At 36.6% G+C, this 17,500-nt stretch overlaps 1 protein-coding gene across 1 annotated transcript in view; it reads left to right on the top strand.

Moving 5' to 3' along the window:
• Positions 1-361, top strand: part of LOC137644613 (uncharacterized) — a 1,024-nt gene extending 663 nt beyond the window's left edge. The window contains exon 2 of the mRNA XM_068377566.1: positions 1-361. This exon is cut by the window's left edge and continues 202 nt beyond it. Within this exon, the coding sequence (XP_068233667.1) occupies positions 1-361 (361 nt within the window).
• Positions 362-17,500: the final 17,139 nt, after the last annotated feature.

Here is a 17,500-nt window from a genome sequence, read left to right as displayed (position 1 = left end):
ATCAGCACTTGTGAGAGACAAGGAAGCTCTGAAACAAGAGCTTGAAGATAAAGTGACTGTGGATGAAGGAAACACAATGAAAATAGTTCAGTTGAATGAGGAACTGGAAAAGGCTGAGAAGGAAATCGAGGCTCATGACAAGCTGAAATCGATCCTTCAAGCAGAGAATGAAGATCTCAAAAAATCCAATGAGGAACGAAGCTTCCTTAATAAAGAATTGGCTCTAGAGAAAAGCAAACTAGAAAAAGACCTGATGGAGGCTCGTGCTAATGATCAGAAAAGAAGACAAGAACACCAAAGTCTAGTAGAAGAGCTGCAGGGGCAGATTTCTAAAGCTCTAGTCCAAAATCATCAGCTATAGGAGGCAGTGTTCACAATTACAAAGAAGAACGAAGGTCTTCGAGAACAACTGGAGAACAAAAATAAACGAGAAAAGAATCTGAACGGTAAGATTGTTCGAATGACCAACAAAGAAGACGAAATGAAAAAAGAATTGTCCGCAGCGAAGGATGTCATCTCTTCACTGAAAAAGGAACTTCAGAAGAGAGATTTGGAAAACGTTGTAAAAGAAGAAGGAATGGGTGACGTTGAAAGGTGTGAAACTGCAGCAGAAGATGACAATAAAGTAGTCGTTGTGAAGGAAGAAAAACAAGAAGAAGACGGACCCCCAAGAAAACTTTTGATAAAGAAACCAAAGAAGAAGAAACCAAAACGGGACAAGGGGTCTTACTCTTGGGCCCCCCTTGGATCCATAGTCCTGGTTTTGGAAACTGGCGAAAATAAGGTTCATAACGAACGAACTCAGGAGGAAAATATCCAAATTGATTAAGAAGTCAGAAAAAAAAACAAATAAAATATAAAAAAAGCAAAAAAATTTATAAAATTGAAAAAAAAAATATAAAAATAAAATAAAAAACCAAAAAAAAAAAAATTTCAAAAAAAAAAGTTAATATTTTTTATTTTTTTTAAGGGAATATTTTTTTTCTATTTTGTGAAAGGAATATATTTTTATGTTATTTTGTGAAAGAAAAACTATTTTTTATTTTATAGCGACGTCGCTTATTTTATAAAAGGAATATAGGCTACCGGTATTATTATTTTTTGAAAGGAATATATTTTTAGGTTTAAGGATGCCAGGCTTAACTGCCTAGGCTAAAGATGCTTGTCTTAACTGCCTGGCATTTTTATTTTTTTTTATTTTAGGTTTAAGGATGGTAGGCTTAACTGGCTAGCCTGATGATGCTTGGCTTACCTGCCTTGCATAATGATGCTTGGCTTAACTGCCTGGCCTAGTGATTTTTGGCTTAACTGACCGGTCTAATGATGCTTAGCTTAACTGCCTGGCCTAATAATGCTTGGCATAACTGCCTATCCTAATGTTGCTTGGCTTAACTGCCTGGCCTAATGATACTTGTCCTAACTTCCTGGCCTAATGATGCTTGGCTTAACTGCCTGGCCTAATGGGGCTTGGCTTAACTGCCTGGCCTAATAATGCTTGGCTTAACTGCCTGGCATAATGATGCTTGGTTTAACTGCCTGGCCTATTGATGCTTGGCTTAACTGCCTGGCCTAATAATGCTTGGCTTTAATGCCTGTCCTAATGATGCTTGGCTTAACTGCCTGGCCTAATAATGCTTGGCATAACTAACTATCCTAATGTTGCTTGACTTAACTGCAAGGCCTAATGATGCTTGGCCTAATGATGCTTGGCTTAACTGCCTGGCCTAATGAGGCTTGGCTTAACTGCCTGGCCTAAGAATGCTTGTCTTAACTGCCTGGCATAATGATGCTTAGCTTAACTGCAAGGCCTATTGATGCTTGGCTTAACTGCCTGGCCTAATAATGCTTGGCTTTAATGCCTGTCCTAATGATGCTTGGCTTAACTGCTTGGCCTAATAATGCTTGGCATAACTGCCTATCCTAATGTTGCTTGGCTTAACTGCAAGGCCTAATGATGCTTGGCTTAACTGCCTGGCCTAATGAGGCTTGGCTTAACTGCCTGGCCTAATAATGCTTGGCATAACTGCCTGGCATAATGATGCTTGGCTTAACTGCCTGGCCTAATAATGCTTGGCTTAACTGCCTGGCCTAATAATGCTTGGCTTTAATGCCTGTCCTAATGATGCTTGGCTTAACTGCCTGGCCTAATAATACTTGGCATAAATGCCTATCCTAATGTTGCTTGGCTTAACTGCAAGGCCTAATGATGCTTGGCTTAACTGCCTGGCCTAATGATGCTTGGCTTAACTGCCTGGCCTAATGAGGCTTGGCTTAACTGCCTGGCATAATGATGCTTAGCTTAACTGCAAGGCCTATTGATGCTTGGCTTAACTGCCTGGCCTAAAGAGGCTTAGCTTAACTGCCTGGCCTAATGATGCTTGGTTTAACTGCCTGGCCTAATGGTGCTTGGCTTAACTGCCTTGGCTAAGGATGTTTGGCTCAACTACCTGGTCTGTGTGTGGCTGAACTGTCCGGAAAAAACTGAAACGCTTAACTTGCTGGCCTTAAAAGAAGGGCCTAGGTGACTGGACCAAAAGTTTGGCATGAACGCCTGGACTAGGGATGTTTGGCTTACCTAATTTGTATAGGGGTGCGAGGCTTAACTACCTGGGCTAAGGTTGTATGGCTTAAATGCCTTGCCTTAGGAACTATGGCTTAGAGGCCATGCCTAAGGAAGTTTTGCGTAACTGCCCCAGCTAAGGATGTTTAGCTTAACTGACTGGCCTAAGAATGTTGGGCTTAACTACCTCGCCTAAGGAGGGACAGCTTCCCTACCTGGTATAGGGATGCTTGTCTTAACTGCCTGGCCTTATAATGCTCGAGTTAACTGTATTGCATAAAAATACTTGGCTTGGATACCTGGCTTAAAGAAGCTTGCCTTAAATGCCTGGCATAAGGATGCTTGGCTTAAATGCCTGGCACAATTATGCTTGCCTTTGCAGAGCCGAATGATGTTTGGCTTAACTGCAGAGCCTAATAATGAATGGCTTAAATGCCTGGCCTAATGATAAATGGCTTAAATGCCTAGCCTTATAATGAATGGCTTAAATATCTGGTCTTAGGATGAAAGGCTTAAATGCCTAGCCTTGTAATGAATGGCTTAAATGCTTGCGCTTAGGATGAATGGCTTAAATGCTTGGTCATAAGATGAATGGCTTAAATGTCTGGCCTTAGGATGAATGGCTAAAATGCCTAGCCTTATAATGAATGGCTTAAATGCCTAGGCTCATAATGAATGGCTTAAATACCTGGCCTTAGGATGAATTATTTAAAAGCCTGGCATTAGGATGAAAGCCTTGAATGCCTAGCCTTATAATGAATGGCTTAAATGCCTGGCCTTACGATGAAAGGCTTAAATGCCTAGTCTTATATTGAATGGCTTAAATGCCTGGCCTTACGATGAATGCAATAAATGCCTGGCCTTATAATTAATGGCCTGAAAGCCTGGCCTTAGGATGAATGGCTTAAATGCCTGGCCTTAAAATTAATGGCTAAAAGCCTGGCCTTCAAATGAATAGCTTAAATGCCTGGCCAGAGGACGAATGGCATAAATGCATGGCCTTATAATGAATAGCCTAAAAGCCTGGCCTTAGGACTAATGGTTTAAATGCCTGGCCTTATAATGATTAACTTGAATGATTGGCCTTAGTATGAATGGCTTAAATGCCTAGCCTTATAATGAAATGCTTACATGACTGGCATTAGGATGAAAGGCTTAAATGCCTAGCCTTATAATGTTTGGCTTAAATGCCTGGCCTTAGGATGAATGATTTAAAAGCCTGGCCTTAGGATGAGTGGCTTAAATTCCTAGCCTTATAATGAATGGCCTAAAAGCACTGCTTTAGGATGAATGGCCTAAATGGCTGGCCCTATAATGAATGGCTAAAAACCTGACCTTATATTGAAAGGCTTAAATGCCTGGCCTTATATTGAAAGGCTTAAATGCCTAGCCTAAGGATGCTTGGCTTTAGGAAAGGGTCGTGGGAACCAAGCCTGCAAATATAGAAGTTGGCAAAACCCACCAGATGAGCCTTTTGGTCTGGGCGAAACCCTTAAGTATGTCTCAGTTGAAGTAATAGTGGTAGTAGTATGTATGAATGGAATCAATATGCATGTATGTATGTTTATACATACATACAGACATACATACATACATACATACATATATATATATATATATACATATATATATATATATATATATATATATATATATATATATATATATATACATATATATAAAACCACGAAAAGAAAGATGTAAATACTGGATCGAAGTTAGTCTTATCAGAGACATAATGTGACTCACAAAGTACTAACTCCAATCAAGTCTTTTAATTTTTCCTTTAATGAAAAAGAAGCATAATTTATGCTCATCATTAGTCAGCTATCGTAATTTTTACGTACAGACAAACACACACACACCCACATCTCTCAATCTTTTTATAAGTATCATTAAAATCCTCGTTCTGTTGATGTAAGGAACATCTCTTCTTTATCATATTATTTGCAAATCTAAAACCTCTGCTGTTTAGAATTGAATCTGTTATTTCCACACTTACACCAAGATCTTTTTGGTCTTCCAATCATTATATATATATATATATATATATATATATATATATATATATATATATATATATATATATATATATATATATATATATATGCGCGTGTATATACTGTATATGTATCTCTCTCTCTCTCTCTCTCTCTCTCTCTCTCTCTCTCTCTCTCTCTCTCTCTCTCTCTCTCTCTCTCTCTATATATATATATATATGTGTGTATATATATACAAATATATATATATGTGTATATATATAAATTGTATATAATATGCATATATATTGATATATATGTATATATATATATATATATATATATATAAGTATGTATATATATATATATATATATATATATATATATATATATATATATATATATATATATATATATATATATACACACATATATGCTGTATATATACCGAGAGAGAGAGAGAGAGAGAGAGAGAGAGAGAGAGAGAGAGAGAGAGAGAGAGAGAGAGAGAGAGAGAGAGAGAGACTTCACACTGTTTAAAATGAAGCTATTACCTCTTTTTCTTCCAAGAAAAACAATTTTCTTTTCATGTATTAACAATAATTTTATTCTTTTAAATATTGAAATTTTGATAATTATATAAAATACCGAGGGCATTACAGTGCCGTATTTCTCTATGTTTTCAATCTCGTGAATTAACTAATCCTAATTTTACATTAATTTAATCAGTGCCTTTGGTTAGTCACAATTGGATTTTATGATTCATATGACATGATAACTTCCTTCTCCCACCTATCACCATCGCTTTAAGGGTTTAATGGCCGCTCATGAATGGCAGAAACTGATATACATATGACATTTATCCATATGATCAGCGCCCAAGCCCCCTCTCCACCCGAGCTAGGACCAAGGAGGGTCAGTCAGTGGTTGCTGATGACTCAGCAGATACACCTACAGGCTGTATTATTTTTTTTTTTTTAACTAGTGTACGCGACTTGTCAAAATAACGAATAAATATTTAGATATGAACACACACCCGACACCCTCTCCCCAGGGTAGGACTACATCCTCTCCCTGCTTCTTGCCTTTCCGTCTACCTAGATCTGTCTGACAGGTTTCAAGTTAAAACGTCCGTTTTTCTCGCCACTTTTCAACAAAGGAATGAAAAAGACTCGCTGGAATCAAAGGGCCTCGGTTGAATTTCGTCAGTCGTCTCTATCTTGAGCTGTAAATTCAATACTTCTCCAATCATCATCTCCCACTTCATGCTTCATAGTTGTCAGACATGTAGGCCTGGGTCTTCCAACAGATTAATAAAAGGATGAACGCCAGTGTGTCGTGCATGCTTTATTTCGTTGGTTGTAGATAAGTGTGTGACGGTTAGGTGTAGCAATGTCATCCCAAAATAACTTGTGGAGCATAAAAAGGTTATAAAGTTCTCGCTTCCTTTCCTTCATCTTGCTTTCCAACTCCTCTACCTTTTACTTCCCTATGCAGCTGTATTTTACCCCCCCCCCTCCCCTTATTTTGCATCAGCATTCAATGGCCTCCATAGCCCCAGAGCTGGATAAATGGCCCAAATTCTATACATAATTCAAGTCAGATTAAGTGAACAAAAAGAACGCTGATTTGGGAGTTTTCCTTAAAGAATAGTCACAGATCAATCAAAGTTTGGTGGAAGATGATGCCTTTGCTGAAAGGCATTGGAGAGGGCTCATTGGGCAACCGACCCGTTAATGTAAGGATAACAGTGTGAAAGAAAGTTAGAGAGGACGGTGGGAAAGAAGGTTGGAGAGGGCGCATTAGGCAACCGACCCCTTGATGTGGAGATAACAGTGGGAAAGAAGGTTGGAGAAAGCACATCAGGCAACCGACCCCTTAATGTAGGGATAACGGTGTGAAAGAAAGTTAGAGAGGACGGTGGGAAAGAAGGATGGAGAGGGCGCATTAGGCAACCGACCCCTTGATGTGGAGATAACAGTGGGAAAGAAGGTTGGAGAGGGCGCATCAGGCAACCGACCCCTTAATGTAGGGATAACAGTGTGAAAGAAAGTTACAGAGGACGGTGGGAAAGAAGGTTGGAGAGGGCGCATTAGGCAACCAACCCCTTGATGTGGAGATAACAGTGGGAAAGAAGGTTGGAGAAAGCACATCAGGCAACCGACCCTTAATGTAGGGTTAACAATGTGAAAGAAAATTAGAGAGGACGGTGGGAAAGAAGGTTGGAGAGGGCGCATTTGGCAAACGACCCCTTGATGTAGAGATAACAGTGGGAAAGAAGGTTGGAGGGGGCGCATTAGGCAACCGTCCCCTTAATGTAAGGATAACGGGGGGAAAGAAGGTTGGGGAGGGCTTATTAGGCAACCGACCCTTTAATGTAGGACTAACGGTGGAAAAGAAGGTTGGAAGGGGCGCATCAGGCAACCGACCCCTTAATGTAAGGATAACAGTGTGAAAGAAAGTTACAGAGGACGGTGGGAAAGAAGGTTGGAGAGGGCACATTAGGCAACCAACCCCTTGATGTGGAGATAACAGTGGGAAAGAAGGTTGGAGAAAGCACATCAGGCAACCGACCCCTTAATGTAGGGATAACAGTGTGAAAAAAAATTAGAGGACGGTGGGAAAGAAGGTTGGAGAGGGCGCATTTGGCAAACGACCCCTTGATGTAGAGATAACAGTGGGAAAGAAGGTTGGAGAGGGCGCATTAGGCAACCGTCCCCTTAATGTAAGGATAACGGGGGGAAAGAAGGTTGGGGAGGGCTTATTAGGCAACCGACCCTTTAATGTAGGGATAACGGTGGAAAAGAAGGTTGGAAGGGGCGCATCAGGCAACCGACCCCTTAATGTAGGGATAAAAGAAGGTTGGAAGGGGCGCATCAGGCAACCAACCCCTTAATGTAGGGATAAAGTTAATGTACGTGGAGTCCTATCAAATTAATTTCCATTGAACAGTGGAGTGCTCCAGGGTAATGTATTATCACTTATGTTGTTTATGCCCCTCATGGATTTTGTACTGAATAGAACTATTGGGGATGGTGAAGAAGGATTGGACTGGCTTGGTAACAGGAAATTATCTGACCTAGTGTATGCTGATGACACTCTCCTTATTAGCAGAACACCACAGGACTTGCAAAGCTTGCTTACCAGAATGCATGAAATATTACAAGGGGTTAGGCTCAAGAAAAATAGAAAGACAGAGATGATAAGAACGAAATATGCAATAGAAGATGAAATATCATTTGACGGAAAAAGGATTAATCAGGTGGAACCATTTAAATATTTAGGAACTGTGATCTCTAATACACGGTCGTCAGAATTTGAGTTTAGTGAAAGATTGAAAAAAGCAAATCAGACAATGGCTACGTTAAAAAAAAAAGTTGAAAATCAAATGGCCTGAAATCCCATAAAAAAACAAATCTGACTATATATCAGTTCAGTGAGATCAGTGTTACTGTATGGACATGAGTCATGGTGTGACAATGAAACAATATCCAACAGATTTTGTAGATTTGAGGATAAAGCCCTCAGAAAAATATTGGGAGATAAATGGCGGGGGAGAATTAGAAATAAAGCTATAAGAGAGATTACTCAAGTGCCATATGTGGATGAGATCATGGTGACGGGTAGATGGAGATGGTTTGGGTATGCTCTTCGCACTCCCCAAGAGAGATTAGTTCACCAAACTTTCAACTGGGCTCCACGAAGCACTAGAAGAATTGGAAGACCCAGGCCTACATGGCTGAGGCCCTTTGAAAAAATAAGCGTAGGAGGAGATGATGATAATGATGAGCTAAGTTGCAAGCCTAGCTGGAAAAGCAGGATGCATAGTAATAGCCCAAAGGCTCCAACAGGCATAATAGTCCAGTGAGGAAAGGAAATCAGGAAATAAATAAACTATATATGACAAGTCATGAATAAAAAATAGATAAATATCTTAAACTTAGTAACAACGTTAAAACGCGACTGTCATATATAAATTACGAAGAGAGACTCGTGTCGCCCTATTCAACATAAAAACATTTGCTGCAAGTTTGACCTTCTGAAGCTCCATCGATTCAACCGCATCTACCCTATTATCTAAAGTTTTTGAACGTCTTCTGGCAAAACGTTTTAATAGGTTTGCTGAAGGTAATCATCTATTCCCTAGTTTGCAATTTGGTTTTCGTAAAGGCCTTGGAGCATGTGATGCCCTTCTTTCAATCTCCAATGCTGTACAGAAGTCCCTTGATTGTGGCCTTGATTTTAGTGCTGCCTTTGACCGTGTAAATCATGAGGCCCTTGTTTTCAAACTGAAACAGTTGGGAGTGGGTGGGTCGTTTCTTAGCGTTATTATTGATTTTTTAAGTAATGGATCTCAAAGAGTTGTTGTTGACGGGCACCATATTGAGTATAGTAATGTGATATCCGGTGTTCCACAGGGTAGTGTTCTTGGCCCATTACTTTTCATACTATATACACATGACATGTGGTTTGGCCTAGAAAACAAGCTTGTTGCATATGCAGATGAAGCTACTCTCTTTGCATCAATTCCATCCCCTGAATGTAGATCTGGAGTTGGTGAATCCCTTAATAGAGATTTAGCTAAAATTAGTGCATGGTGCAAATTATGGGGTATGAAGTTGAATCCTAACAAAACTCAAAGTATGATTATAAGTAGGTCAAGGACAGTGGCTCCTCAACATCCGGATCTCAGTATTGATAATGTTTCTTTAAATTTGTATGACTCTTTTAAAATTTTAGGTGTGATTCTCGACAGCAAATTTACTTTTGAGAAACACATTAGGTCTGTGTCTTCTTCAATTGCACAAAAAATTGGCCTATTGAGAAAGTCTTTTAAGATTTTCGATGATCAATCTATTCTGAAGAAGTGTTTTCTTTCATTCTACCTTGTTTTGAGCATTCTTCTCCTGTTGGTCTTCAGCTGCTGATTCTCATCTTAATTTGTTGGACAGAAACTTACGGTCTATTAAATTTCTTATTCCTGATCTAGATATTAATCTCTGGCACCGTCGTTCAATTAGTTCATTATGCATGTTGCATAAGATTTTTCATAACTCTGACTACCCCTTACATTCAGATCTCCCTGGACAATTCTATCCTGTTCGTAATACTAGGCAAGCAGTTAATTCTAATAGCCAGGCCTTCTCCATCCTGAGGCTCAATACTACGCAGTACTCTAGAAGTTTTATTCCAGCTGTTACCAAGTTGTGGAATGATCTTCCTAATCGGGTTGTTGAATCAGTAGAACTTCAAAAGTTCAAAGTTGGAGCAAATGCTTTTTTGTTGACCAGGCGGACACGAGTCTTTTTATAGTTTATATATGACATATTTGTTTTGGACGTTGTTAATAGTTTATATATGACATATCTGTTTTGACGCTGTTGCCTTTTTTAGAATGATTTATTGTTGCTTTTCCAACTAGGGTTGTAGCTTGGATAGTAATAATAATAATAATACCAGCTATCGATGACTAGTAGGTCCTTTAAGCATAAGAAGTTAAATCCTTCGATGATCTTTAAAGTCCTTTGCCAGCTATCTGTGACCTTGGGAAGCACGTTGGCTCCACCCGTACGTTGCTGAAGGTCAGGATCAGGATCCTGGTCAGATCAAGGTATACTATAGACCTTATCAAGGTATACTATAGACCTTGGGAATAGACTCGCATTTTGGCCCGAGTTACATAGCGGGTGTTGAAAGTATCTAACCAAGAATTTTCTCGTATCAGAGACCACGTAAATGATTCTCACAACATTCACCTGAAATCTTTCAAACCAATGTTAAGGTTGCGAATGATTATCGATTTTATTCTACATATATATACACATACAAATTTCTATACACGCGCGCACATACACACACACACACACACACACACACATATATATATATATATATATATATATATATATGTTTATATATATATATATGTTTATATATATATATATATATATATATATGTTTATATATATATATATGTGTATGTGTGTGTGTGTGTGTGAGCTTCTCATCCGTTTTAAAGCACATTGTGCAAATGGATCGATGTTTCTTTCATGCGTTTAATCTCTAAATATTCAAAATATAATTTGTTTTTTCTCTTATCTTTTAAATGATTTTTCACATTTGGTATTTCTATTATGTAGTAGACTGCACAGGTAGTTAACAGGACATATTTTGTTGGAAATTAATGATAATATATTGCACGACTATCTCAGAATTTCTATGTGTGATCATGAGTTGTTCAGAGTATCGGCAGTTGGAATCCACCAGGGCAGGTCAAAGAATATCGAACGTTTGACTAAACGGCTGAACGTTTGATAAAAACATGTATGAATGTATATATACACACACGCATGCTCTTTGTCTACATACACAAAACACGGCCATTTAAAAATCATTACACCATTTATCTGCCAGAGATGAAAATAAATTATAGTCATATAAACTTAATTACGAAAAAATTCATTTCTAAACTATAAAAATGCAACTTGAATAATGGTGTTACCTATCAATAAAGGGGGGCTCATATTTCCATTAGCACCTCCCCCCCCCCCTACCCTGTTTAAACAGACCAACTGAACCAGTATGCATAGAGAATGGGTAAGTGTCTCTGCCTAGTCAAGAAAAAGAATGATATTAAAGTGCTTTTAGATACACACACACACAAAAAAAAAGAAAAAAAAAATCAAGCTTTATGCTAATTCTTTGCTATTGATCAGGTTGACACAAGTTTCGCTTTACGGTTCACATCTTTCTTATCTATTTTAACGTTATTACTAATCTTGAAATATTTCATATTTATCACTTACATGTAATTCATTTGCGATTATTTTATTTCTTTTCCTCATTGGGCTGCTTTCCATGTTAAAGCCCTTGGTCTTGTAGCATTCTGTTCTTCAAACTAGGGGTATAGCTCAACTACTACTACTACTACTACTACTACTACTACTAATAATAATAATAATAATAATAATTTTGATCCCAATAAGTAGTGCTTTCTCGTTGGTGCATTGATTTCCATTTGTTTTTCGGTAACGATTATTATCTCGGATTCTCATTTTTATTGTCTATAAGTTTTCTAACTCGGTAGGAAGCACCTTGGTCTCTCATCCTAGAATTTCTGAGACCATTGTCGATGTGAGGAGAAAATGATTATGTTTCATATTGTTTCAAAAGATGGATTAAAGTAATCATCATCATCATCATCACCTCCTCCTACGCCTCGATTAGATTTTGTCAGTCGTCTCTTATCTCGTGCTTTTAAATCAATACTTCTCCATCCATCATCTACTTCATGCTTCACAGTTCTCAGCCATGTAGGCCTGGGTCTTCCTACTCTTCTAGGCTTCGATTAGATTTCACCAGACGTCTCCTATTTTGTGCTCTTAAATCTATACTTCTCCATTCATCATCTCCTACTTCACGCTTCATAGTCCTCAGCCATGTAGGCCTGGGTCTTCCTACTCTCCTAGGCTTCGATTAGATTTCACCAGACGTCTCCTATTTTGTGCTCTTAAATCTATACTTCTCCATTCATCATCTCCTACTTCACGCTTCATAGTCCTCAGCCATGTAGGCCTGGGTCTTCCTACTCTCCTAGGCTTCGATTAGATTTCACCAGACGTCTCCTATTTTGTGCTCTTAAATCTATACTTCTCCATTCATCATCTCCTACTTCACGCTTCATAGTCCTCAGCCATGTAGGCCTGGGTCTTCCTACTCTTCTAGGCTTCGATTAGATTTCACCAGACGTCTCCTATTTTGTGCTCTTAAATCTATACTTCTCCATTCATCATCTCCTACTTCACGCTTCATAGTCCTCAGCCATGTAGGCCTGGGTCTTCCTACTCTCCTAGGCTTCGATTAGATTTCACCAGACGTCTCCTATTTTGTGCTCTTAAATCTATACTTTTCCATTCATCATCTCCTACTTCACGCTTCATAGTTCTCAGCCATGTAGGCCTGGGTCTTCCTACTCTCCTAGGCTTCGATTAGATTTCACCAGACGTCTCCTATTTTGTGCTCTTAAATCTATACTTCTCCATTCATCATCTCCTACTTCACGCTTCATAGTCCTCAGCCATGTAGGCCTGGGTCTTCCTACTCTTCTAGGCTTCGATTAGATTTCACCAGACGTCTCCTATTTTGTGCTCTTAAATCTATACTTCTCCATTCATCATCTCCTACTTCACGCTTCATAGTCCTCAGCCATGTAGGCCTGGGTCTTCCTACTCTCCTAGGCTTCGATTAGATTTCGCCAGTCATCTCTTATCTTGTGCTTTTAAATCTATACTTCTCCATTCATCATCTTCTACTTCACGCTTCATAGTCCTCAGCGGTGTAGGCCTGGGTCTTCCAACTCTTCTTGTGCCTTGTGGAGCCACTTAAACATTTGGTGAACATAAAACACATGACGAAAGGCTGACGGTTCTCTCGAAAAAATTCTATTTACAATTGCATTAGTTCTTTGTATGTCTCTCTATGTAGCTATCCATGATATTATTCATCTATCAACCCATTACATTTAATTACTTTTTCTTCACCGATCCCTTTACAGTCAACTCTCTGATTCTATTATTCATAGAAAACAAATTTCCCTTCGTCGTGGAAATCTTTCATTAAGACCCTAAATGCAATTTCATATTCATCGAAGGCCACTTTGTAGCAAATGTGATGGACGAGCAACATTCCACCTTATTGTACTCATCTTATCTTTTATTGGTGGTGAAAAGGTTTCATGGTTTACTAATCAATCTGCGATTTATCATACAATATATTAGTTATTTATCAAACAATTTATCATGTATTATTTCGTTTAACTATTTTACATCTTTTTAAACATTCGACCTAATTAACCTCATCTTGTTATCATTCATTGGCTGTGAAAATGTTTCACGGTTTATTAATCAATCTGTTAATTTATCATAAAATTTGTTTATGTATTAAACTGTTTAACTATTTTACATCTCATATCATATAATTTGTTCATGTATTATTCTTTAATAACTATTTTACATCTCTTTAAATAGTCAACCTGTTAATTCATCATATAATTTGTTTACGCATTATTCCGCTTTAACTATTTTACATATCTTTAACCATTCGACCTAATTAAACTCATCTTGTTATCATTTATTGGCTGTGTAAACATTTCACGGTTTACTAATCAATTTGTGAATTTATCATATAATTTGTTTATGTATTGCTCTAAGTATTTTACATCTCTTTAAATGATTAATAAGAAATTAATCGTATTCCTATTCTGTGACTGATGTTTTTATTTTTTGGATGATCTTTAGAGTTCTTAAACTCAAGTAAAAGTACTTACTGATAACTTATCAACTTATCAACCAACTATCCATAGAAGCAGCTATTGTTATTGTTAAATAATTACTTATTCTCCTCAAGCGTTGATGATTCAGTCAATATATTGGCAATTCAGTACCATTACTTGAACAGTTTTCTTACGTTTTACTCAGCTTGTGATAATATATTTACTTTTGCATCAATTTACTTCAAATCAATTTGTTTTGCTGTTTGAAATTTATCTAATATATCTTTCAAATTTGGTTCGTTCCTTTTATTTTCCTTTTAATTTACTTTCTTTTACATGATTTCGGAAATTTAGCTGACGTTTTCTAACTCTATTATTTATTTCGTTTTTCTTTTTAGAAGGATTTTTCAATTCGTGAAGGAATTGGGTTATCATCTTACATTGCCCTTCATATTTTTTGTCTGCTTTTAAGAAGGAAATGACAATACAATAAATCTGTTTTAAGGATATATATATATATATATATATATATATATATATATATATATATATATATATATATATATCTATATATATATATATATATATATATATATATATATATATATATATATATATATATATATACCTATATATATATATATATATATATATATATATATATATATATAAACATTACATGGTTACAAAATTGAGAGAGAGAGAGAGAGAGAGAGAGAGAGAGAGAGAGAGAGAGAGAGAGAGAGAGAGAGAGAGAGAGAGAGAGAGAGAGAGAGAGAGAGAGATTATTGTAATTAATGCTACATCCAATTCATCTCGATTAGACTAAACCTTTCCCCGTCTTCTTAATCTCTATCAATGAATTCTAGAATCGAAGCAACAGACATTAATTAAAGTTAGATTGACTAATCAATCCTCACTCACGCTGATCTATCGCTATTTTGATTCAATATCAGATCATCAGTGACCTTCTACAATACTTGGACAACATTAGATACTGTAACCTTGTCGTCTTTGATCTTAATGGTGATTTTGATGAGTAACTTTTGTATTTTGATGAGTAGCTTTGCTAATTTGATGAGTACTTTTGGTATTTTGATGAGTATCTTTGGTGTTTTGACGAGTAGCTTTGCTAATTTGATGAGTATGTTTGCTATTTTGATGAGTATGTTTGCTATTTTGATGATTAACTATGGTATTCTGATGAGTACCTTTGGTATTTTGATGAGTATGTTTGCTATTTTGATGAGTACTTTTGCTATTTTGATGAATACCTTTGGTATTTTGATAAATGTCTTTGGTATCTTGGTGAGTACCTTTGCTATTGCGATGAATACCTTTGGTATTTTGATGAGTACCTTTGGTATTTTGATGAATAACTTTGGTATTTTGATGAGTACCTTTGCTATTTTGATGAATACCTTTGGTATTTTAATGAGTACCTTTGGTATTTTGATGAATAACTTTGGTATTTTGATGAGTACCTTTGGTATTTTGATGAATAACTTTGGTATTTTGATGAGTACCTTTGCTATTGCGATGAATACCTTTGGTATTTTGATGAGTACCTTTGGTATTTTGATGAATAACTTTGGTATTTTGATGAGTACCTTTGCTATTTTGATGAATACCTTTGGTATTTTGATGAGTACCTTTGCTATTTTGATGAATAACTTTGGTATTTTGATGAGTACCTTTGCTATTTTGATGAATATCTTTGGTATTTTGATGAGTACCTTTGCTATTTTGATGAATATCTTAGGTATTTTGATGAGTACCTTTGCTATTTTGATGAATAACTTTGGTATTTTGATGAATACCTTTGGAATATTGATGGGTACCTTTGTTATTTTGATGTCACCTTTGGCAATTTTGTTTCTTTCACGAGTTTTACTGTTTGGTAAATGCATGGGTATCCCTTTCTGAGTGGGGATACCTTAACGAGGTGAAATGGTTTGTGTATCGTCTATACCAGACAGGTACACCCATACTAGGTTGGTTTGCTGTGAGGAATCAGAATAATATCTTCTATCATCCGTAGCCAGCGTGGTGATGGAATTTTGACAAACCCTAGATATGAAAAAGGACATGTCTGACGTCTTTGTCTTGTAGTGGACTAGAAATAGCTGCATCTGTTGTTTTTGTTGTTGTTCTTGTTGTTATGGATGAACAGCAAAAAAGAAATTGATTCCTAACAACCAAGTCTAGGCATATACAAAATATTTTTCATAAATCTTACTTAAAAATTAGATGTGGAATTTCAATCCATTAAAGAAGAAAACATTAAATCATATCAGCCTATACAAAATATTAAATAACTTTAAAAATAAGGTCAACTAGTGTACACAACCCGTCAGAAATGACGGCTAGATATTTAGATATATATGCACACACACGCAACACACCCCTCTCGCCAGGGTATGAATACTTCCTCTTCCCCATATCCAAGGGACGCGGAGAATTGAGCGTGACCGAAAAGAAATGCACACACCCACACACACACACATATGTATGTATATATATACATATAGATATGCACATATATATATATACATACATACATATACATAGAAACACGCACATATATATATGTATATATATATATATATATATATATATATATATATATATATTGTATAGATATACAGTGTACACACACACACACATATATATATATACATTGCATATATATATAGTGTACACACACACACACACACACACACACACACATATATATATATATATATATATATATATATATATATATATATATATATATACATATATATATTGCCAGTCAGTTACTCTTTATTACATAAGGTACACAGAGGAGATTAATCAAACCATATCTTGCTCCATTTTAGAACGCTCATTCCCTAACCTGCCAAACGCCCCCCCCCAAAAAAAAAAAAAATTATAAATCTACGTAATGAAACGGTATTTACTGAGGACACTTGAAATTAAATTCGTCACCTTTCATCCATAATTGAGGCACCTTATTACAGGAACGAGGCACGTGGAGGCCTGTTCTGTTTACCGTCTTGCATTTGAAAAGGCTTTCAAGGCCTGGGTTGAAATAACTGCTATTCATTCATTTATTCTATTTTTAATTAAACATTCTTTCGTTGTATCCGTCTTGCTTAAGGGGACACTCGGGCACACTATTCTATCTTATTTCATTTCCTCCTTGTTTTGTTAAAAGTTTTTATAGTTTATGTGGGAGATATTTATTTTATTGTTACTGTTCTTATATTTAATTTTTCCCTGCTTCCTTTCCTTATTGGGCTATTTTCCCCGTTGGAGCCCCTGGGCTTATAGCATTCTGCTTTTCCAACTAGGGTTGTAGCTTAATAATAATAATAATAATAATAATAATAATAATAATAATAATAATAATACCCCACCTCCCATCTCCTTTGACAAAAAAAAAAATTAAATAAAGCACTTCATTAAAAATATTATAAATCAATTTATTCTAAACATCTAACAGAAAACCATTGCAAACACCGACATATAAAATACCAATGTTCATTCAGTAATATTCAAAGGGGTATCCGAAGCAATCCTCCTTCACCATCCCCAACTGTTCTAAGCATTACAAAATCTCCGAGGGGGATAAACAACATAGGTGACAACACATTCCCTTGGAGTACTTCACTGTTCACTGGAAATTCATTTGATAGGACTCCA

The sequence above is a fragment of the Palaemon carinicauda genome, chromosome 7, assembly GCF_036898095.1.
Source record: "Palaemon carinicauda isolate YSFRI2023 chromosome 7, ASM3689809v2, whole genome shotgun sequence".
NCBI classification, from domain to species: domain Eukaryota; kingdom Metazoa; phylum Arthropoda; class Malacostraca; order Decapoda; family Palaemonidae; genus Palaemon; species Palaemon carinicauda.
The sequence above is the reverse complement of the archived record's forward strand: the minus strand, read 5'-3'. Positions and strand labels throughout refer to the sequence as shown.